This window comes from Sturnira hondurensis, unplaced genomic scaffold, assembly GCF_014824575.4.
Source record: "Sturnira hondurensis isolate 20B ecotype Veracruz unplaced genomic scaffold, ASM1482457v3 Scaffold0020601, whole genome shotgun sequence".
NCBI lineage: Eukaryota > Metazoa > Chordata > Mammalia > Chiroptera > Phyllostomidae > Sturnira > Sturnira hondurensis.
Window position 1 is genome coordinate 3,483,811 of NW_028093232.1, and position 7,821 is coordinate 3,491,631.

The 7,821-nt window shown below is 46.1% G+C and overlaps 1 protein-coding gene across 3 annotated transcripts; it reads right to left on the minus strand.

Moving 5' to 3' along the window:
- Positions 1-830: 830 nt before the first annotated feature.
- Positions 831-4,416, minus strand: COQ10A (coenzyme Q10A). 3 transcript variants are annotated; one of them, XM_037030268.1, is made up of 5 exons: positions 4,077-4,415; positions 3,398-3,544; positions 2,432-2,624; positions 2,097-2,198; positions 831-1,384 (listed from the first exon to the last, which is right to left on the minus strand). In XM_037030268.1, exons 1-5 carry the CDS (start codon positions 4,208-4,210, stop codon positions 1,217-1,219), a joined length of 744 nt encoding a protein of 247 aa, XP_036886163.1. In that variant the 5' UTR covers positions 4,211-4,415; the 3' UTR covers positions 831-1,216. The 3 variants fall into 3 exon arrangements, with proteins under 3 accessions (XP_036886163.1, XP_036886165.1, XP_036886164.1); XM_037030270.1 differs by lacking the exon at positions 4,077-4,415 and adding an exon at positions 3,667-3,769; XM_037030269.1 differs by lacking the exon at positions 3,398-3,544 and having other exon boundaries at positions 4,077-4,416.
- Between the last annotated feature and the right edge of the window lie 3,405 nt (positions 4,417-7,821).

Consider the following 7,821-nt stretch of genomic DNA (forward strand, 5'->3'; position numbering starts at 1 on the left):
ATCTGAGATCAGATTATTCTATCTCGAGACTCCTGCTGCAACTGACCTTCTGAAAAAGTCTATTAATAGGCAAGAGAGTGGGTACTAGGTCCTGGCTTGTAGAATACACTACTATAGTTAGAAGGGACAGTATGTTCTAGAGGCCTTCTTGTACCTCCACTCCCCATGACTTTATTCTGCTCTGCTATGTCTATATTATCCTCCCAAGAAACAAGATAAAAAAGCCATATTCACACTGTCACAATTAATTTATTGAAATACTATAAAAACTCAGGCCAAGTGGAAGAAGTTGTACCCAAGAGTACAACTCTGTTCAGTGGTTTTTTCCTCCTCACCTCATGGCACTGATGACAAGAAAGCCCCAGGCTCTCCAGGAGCATGGCGATATTCTTAAAGTGAAGTCATGTTTCAAGCTGTGGCCAGATGTCTGGCATCTCCCGAGGCATTTCAGACAAGCAAAAATAATTGACCTTCCAGTTCCTCTGTGTCAGAGGAAAAGGCTCAGTTTATTCAATACTTAAGAAAAGTTGTGACCTGGTTAGGTGGTTCAATAATCCTGATAGGCCAAAGGTTTCGGGTTCAAACCCCAGTCAGGCCACATGCAAGAGTCAAACAATGAATGTGTGAATGGGTGGAACAACAAATTGATGTTTCTCTCTCTCCTTTCCTCTAAAATCAATAAAAATTTAGAAAAAGACAAGACCCTGGCTGAGTAACTCAGAGCATCATTGTCCCCATAGGCTAAGGTTTCAGGTTCAGTCCCTGCTGAGGACACATACAAGAATCAAGCAGTGAACGCATAATTAAGTGGAACAATAAACTCATGTTTCTCTCTCCCTCTCTCTAAGTCAATAAATAAAAATGGGGGGGGGGGTTTAAAGAAAAAAGAAAAGTTGCTATTTTCCCTGGATAGACACTAAGGTGCCTTCACGGCACTCAGAAATAACCACACAGTCCTAATGATAATTCACTGTGAGAAGGCCGTGGGCATCAGACATACAGGGCTCTCGAGATGAGCCTGACCAGTTCCCAAGCACGTGTCCTTTCCATACCACCCTGCCTTCTGCCCTCCTCCAGCATTTCCAGCCACCTTAGAGCCCTAAGAGAATTGAGAGGGAAAACAGTATTATCAGCACAGACTTCTCTCAGATTAGAGCAGGATCCAAATGAGAACTGGGTGGAGAGTAGAGGAGAAGCTAAGGAACAATCTTTTGCCTCAAGTCTGGTGCACCTCATGGAACATAAGTTCACGGGGGATGGCTGTTTCTGGACCAAACTTGGTGGCTGCCCGGCGCTCAAAGGCAGCAACATTCTGTTTGACAACCTCATCAAAAAAGATGGTGGCCAGCTGGGAGTGCAGCAGAGAACGAAATTCAAAGGAAATCTGGAAATGGGTAAAAGACAGTCAGAAACTCCTCTAGGCCATGTTGGATAGCCCCTGGCCCAATGCAGGGACACTGTTCAGTGCCTTTTCTCCGCCCGCCCCCCCACTGCATTCCTTAGAGCCCCTCAAAAACTTGGAACTGAGCACAATGTTCAAGTTGGATAAAATGCCAGATGTGTGGAAAGTATCATTGAGTTGAAAAGTGCTATGTGCTAGGTATATATAAAGAATAATTTAGCCCTGGCTGGTGTAGCTCAGTGGACTGAGCGGGAGCCTGCGAACCACATGATCGCGGTCAATTCCCAGTCAGAGCACATGCCTGGGTTGCAGGCCAGTTCCCAGCAGGGGATGCATGAGAGGCAACCATACATTGATATTACTCTCCTTCCCTTCCCCTCTAAAGATAAATAAATAAAATCTTTTTTTAAAAAAAGAATAATTTAGCCCTGGCTGGTGTGGCTCAGTGGACTGATTGCCAGCCAGCAAACAAAAGTGTTACCAGTTCGATTCCCAGTCGGCACATGCCTGGGTTGCCAGCCAGGTCCCCAGTAGGGGGCACTTGAGAGGCAACTACACATTGATGTTTCCCTCCTTCCCCTTCTCTCCAAAAATAAATAAAATCTTTTTTTAAAGGATAATGTGTTACAATACCTCAGCTCTGCCTCCACCCCCAGTTGTAGTCCTGTGTAATACAGGCTCCTTCCTGACTCACCGAAAAGTCCACAGTGCAAGTTCGAGGGTAGGCGGGAATACCAGGGCTGAATCGCCATATGGTCTCTAAGTGATTGAAGAGTTTGCCGTCAGTGCAAACAGCCTAGAAATAAGGCAGTTAGGTAATTAAACATCATACCATACGATGGAATAAAACCTAAAATAGGTATAGTAGGCTATAATAAGGAATTGAGTCATTTTCCTTCTAATATTTTATGAGAAGTATTTGACACATGGAGATAAAATCATTACAAGAAGATCAAAATTGGCCTTAAAAGTAAAAATGCTAGAGAACACAGAAACAACTCCCTGATCAATCTGTCCGACAGGCCTCACCTTGACCATGTGAGGTTTGACCATGGAAACAGCAGAGGTGTAACGTTCCACCACAGGTGGAAAGCCAACCTCCAACTGGGCCTTCAGGTGACCTTTGCGGCTGGATACCACCAAAGACTTCTTACACCAAGGCACAAACTCGCAGTACTCCTGGACATTGGCTACCACCTCGTACATCTCCTGCATTGAGTACCTAGGGGAAGAAATCAGAGAGGCCAAGGAGCTGCCAGCTGGTTCACGCTCCTCCCTGCCCTGGGTGCACTGCCCCCAGGACCTCTGCTGACTAACCGTGCGTTCAGAAATTAAGAGATCACAAATTAAGCCAGAAGGAATGACCAAAAGCAAATGTGCAAATTTTCATGGTAATGTTACCTTATGTTTTAAATTTACAGAATGCCTTTGTAATTAGTATCTATTTGACCTTAACAGGGATCATCTAGGGAGAACATGTCCATCATACAAGGACTCAGATCCTAGTTTTACAACTTTCTAATAATTGTAGCCCTAGGTACCATTACCTGTGCCTCCATTTTCTCACCTGCAAATCGGAGGTAACAATAGTATCTGGTTCATATTCATTTGTTGAGAGGATCAAATAAAATCTTTGTAAAACACCTAAGCAGTCTATTTGCTAGCAGTAGCAAGTGCTCAGTAAGTGCCAGCTACTTCATATTGTGCTCAGAATACATAAAGTCAGGTAGGCAAAGAAATAATACTCCGCTGTCTTAACACTGTCCAACTCTAGGCATGTTTCACTTAACGTACATGCAGGGCAACCAATAAGAAAGGGGAAATTACGGTTGGAAGGCTGGAACGGAAGTATAAACGATCAGTAATACGGCCAGAGAGATGGCCAGGGATGAATCTTCCGCCCTGTTGCTAATCCTTACTTTCTAACCTGGACATGGTTATCTGTTTGGAGGGGAAGGGAATGTGGAGGTATGCTGGACAGGGGAGGATGCTCACCCCATGATCCTACGCTCGGAGTAAGCCTTTCTCTTGTTGGTGAGGGGGGCAGCAAAGCCCATGAAGGATCGGCTGGGAGGTAAGCCAGCCTCAGCCGCCAAGACTTGGGCAGCCCGGGGCAAGAGGAGGCTGCCGGAAATCAGAAATCTAAGCCCGAAAGGAAAGGAGAGACAACCTCAGGTTACTTTTGTGTTCAGCCACTTGTGGGTGAAGGGGAAGAGAGGCGCATCCCAGAGGAAGGTCGTCTGGACAAGCTTCTCCCCCAGCACCTGCTGCAACCCGCCAGGCAGTCACGAGTGCGAAAGGTCGAGGTCGTCCGAGGACAGTGCCGCGGGAGGGAAGAAAACAGGGCGTGCGAACTGCCAATTGCGTTTGACTTCGGGCTATGCTACCGCTGAAAGCTAGGAAGCATCCCAGGTCCCCGCGCTTCGCCAAGCCCGTTGCTGTCGGGGCTTCCGCGAGGGGCAAGAACTGGTTGGGCAAGAACCCACCCCGAAAACTTCCCCTCGCGCTTAAGTTGCAAAGGGGTTCCCCAAAAGCTGTACACTGGATCGCAGAGAACGACCGCTGCCACCGCCGCCACGCTAGCATCCCTGGGTTGCAATCCTCCACTACGGAACTTCGGGGTCCGGAGCCGACCCCGGTTCCACTCTTGAAGCTGCCCGCACCTCCCTCTCACCTCATTGGTCGCCGCGGTCTCGGAGGGCCCGGGGGCGGGGCCGGGCGCGTGCCCGGGCGGAGCGGGAGGCCGCAACAGCTCCGGGCCGCCGCGCGCGTCCTGACCGGGAGCCGCCGCGCGCTCGCCGAGGCCATACGCGCCACCCTCCCTAGCCCTCGGCTCTGACACCCGCAGTGCCCTCCTCACTCCAGAGGATGAGCGGCAGGAAGCACCCGCGGGGCAGGTCAAGGGAGAGCGGGGGTGGCGCGGGACGGCGGCTCCTCTGGCCTTGCTCCCGCCCGGGCGGCTGGGTGAGCGAGAACTGAGCCGCGACCGCTGCTCCCGCAGCTCCCTGTACCCTCACGTCACGCGGTTGCCATGGCTCAGGACTGGGAGAGGGAGGAAGCAAGGGGACAACGCAGCCTGTCGGGAGATGTAGTTTAAAACCTCTGGCGAGAAAGGGCACTGGAGTGTGTGTGAGAGAAGCTGCAGAGATGGTCCGGTGGTGCAAAGTCGCCAGGCAAACTACTATTCTTGGCCAGTCTGGGTCATGGGCTTGATAAATAAGCACAAAGGTGTGTCAACAGCAAATATCTGTTGATCTCTTACAGCCTTTATCATATTCTGCCTTGTTTATAGTTCTATAAATTCTATTCACCTTTGTAGCCTCCATAGAGCTTAGTACTGTGCTTTACGTTTTTGAGAAAGGAAATGAACGTTGCACACTCTGGACTAAGAGTTTACATAATTTTGTCCTTTAACAATTATACAAAGAAGTTGATGCCCTGGCTGATGTGGCTCCATGGATTGAGCACCCAGCCTGAGGACCAAAAGGTCAACGGGTACATGTCTGGGGTGCGGGGCCAAGTACCGGTTAGGGGTGTGGGAGAGTCAACTGGTCAATGTCTCTTGAGCACTGATGTTTCTCTTTCTTTCTCTCTCCCTTCCCCTCTCTCTAAAAGTAAATAAATAAAATCTTTAAAAAAAAAGTTGTTGAGGTGGGAAAAACCAGACTGACTTCTAGGGGAGAGAACCATCTTTGTCTGGAAAAAATATGCACTTAAGGGTGAGACCTCAAGGGCAGGAGGAACCCAGGCAATGAAGCATCACTATACTGTTTTTCATCACCATACAAGGAGAAAAAAATGTTCGTGATAAAAGTGGGGAGAACAAAAGAAAAAAGGGAGAGAGGAATGAGCACTTACAGACTGGATCTAGATGGGTGCCAAGGGCTATCAAAATTCTCCCACCGACATTTTTAAAATAGTGGTGATGGTGGTGGTGGTTAGGGGATGGAGGGATGGAGGAAAAAGGACTTACGGCCATGGGCAGCAGTGTGGTGATTGTGAGGGGGTGGTATAAAGGGGATACATGGTAATGGAAAAAATACAATTAAAAAATAAATAAAAAGGATGTTGGTGCCTGCTGATACAATGAGTGATGTTTATACTGTTACATTGCAAGGCCCTCTGCTGCTTTCTTTCTAAATCCTTAGTCAAGCTCTCTACATTCAGGAAAGCACTCTACATTCAGGAATGACTTGAGTAGTGTTATGTAAGTGGGATGGAGAGGATATAATAAGTAAAAATTATGTTCTCCTTTGGGTCTACCTGGTGTGGAAAAGAAACATCTTGCCCAGAAACGGGGGCCTGGAAACACAGAAATTCTCCAATTCCCCCCACTGCTTGAGACTGGCATTTACTTGGGCTTTCCACTGAGTATGGATTGATTTAAAGTTTGAGCCCATTTAATCTGGATTTCAAGGAGCAGGAGTCCTCCCTTGAACCCTGGCTTACAGCTAACATTTTGTAAGGAAGGTATTTTAACCTTATTTGATATTTATATATAAAACTCCGAGTTAGGAAAGGATCTCATTTCTTTTTCTTTGCTAACTTGTCTGACATCTTTTTCCCTCAGCATCACCACCTCAACCAGCAGGTAACCTGGAGCCACTCTCAGTGGGCGTGTGATCTCAAGAGACACGTACTCTTTCCAACCCCACACTCTTGTCTAGTACCGCTCCCTCTAGGAGCTCACGCATGTGAAACAGCTGCTTCAAGTGAGGAGGGAGGGTCTGTCCAGATTAAAGGCAGAAATTAACTGGGGTACGTGACTGAACTGTGACCTCATTAACATTCCGCCTTAACAGAGTTAACTGCTGCAGAATTCCCAAGGTACAATAGGCTTGCCAAGCCAATTTGCTCTTGTACCCTACTAATTAGATTAGCTAATTACTGCATTTAAAACTTTTCCTAGTTCATTCCCTGCACTTGAAAGAACCAATTTCCTCATCATTCTGTATTGATAACTTCAAATACTGACTCAAAATACACAGCCTGGAAGCCCCTCTTGGCTGAACCCATCCCTCAACATGAATGTCAAATAAAGTAGCATGTATCCTATATTCATTAGTTGTTTCATGTGTATATGTATGTTCTTCCACTAAGTTATAAGTTCCACAAAAATAGATACCAGTATTTCTAAGTTTCTACCACCAAACCAGTTAGTATAGTGCTGTACACAATGGTGAGTTTTCAACCAACTTTTGTCAGAAGAATGAAAACTGAGTCTTAAAGACAGGAAGGCATCTGCCTAGATACATCCAAATATGAATTTAGTAGTTGAATCCAGTAAGACTGTAGACATAAGACGGCTTTGCCACCGCCTCTGGCCTCCTCCCCAGCCCTATGCATCTCTTTGAGCCCTGGAAGTATCTGTGTTACCTAAATCATACCCCCTTTGTCCCCACTGGGAAATCCTCTTTCTGTGCACTGAATAATATTAAAAATAACTCTTCTAGCCCTTCCTCCTCCTTCCAGCTGCCCAAAGAACCTGGCGACAACCTCCCTTGTTCACCTCCACTCCCCAGCCAGAAGCAGGCACGTGACTTCAGCTCAACTCCTGACTCCCGATTCCTCAGGTTACCAAGAGCTATTTCAGGCAGTAGAATCCACATAGTCCCCTCCTCCCCATCCTCTGGGCCATATCCTAGCTTAGCCCTTCCTGGAAGGTCCATCATATCCAGTAGCCAAGTCAGCAGGTCCCAACACCCATATCCATCTTGACTCCAGCTACCTTCAGTTTCTACTTTTTCAGCCTCATCTTCATCATCATCATCAAATATTAAGTACTTATTCCCATATGCTGCTCTGCCAGATCTATAAAGAATAATTTAATGTATATCGCTGCCTTCAGCGAGCTCAAAATCTTTTTTCATAGAAAAACAAACAAACAAACAATGTAAAGTCTGTGTTGAAAGAAAGACTAGCTAACAAGGAACTTAAAAGGTGTTCTGAATTGTTGGGCACTTCTATGTAAAAAACTGAAGGTGAAATGAACAACAAAGTTAGCCCTGACCAGGTAGCTCAGTTGGTTAGAGCATCATCCTAATACATCCAAGTTGTGGGTTTGATTCTCCGTCAGGCCTGTGCAAGAATCAACCAATGAATGCACAATTAAATGAAATAAGAAACCAATGTCTCTTCCCCCCCCTCTCCCAGCTTCCAATAAATATAAAAAATTAAAAATAAATAAATGTGACTGCTAAAGGGTAAATAAGTGTTTGAGGAGACCTAACAAAAGGGAAAGAAACTGTTAACCTGGGAAGACTTCCTGGAATAGGTAAGTTTTACATAGTATTGTAAATTTTATTTTCAATATGGTAAAAAATTTTAATTATTAAAAGTATATATGGTGGTAGGTAAATTTCCCTCTTATTTCTCATTCCTTATCACTTAGTTTCTCTCTCCAAGAAAACACACTGGTA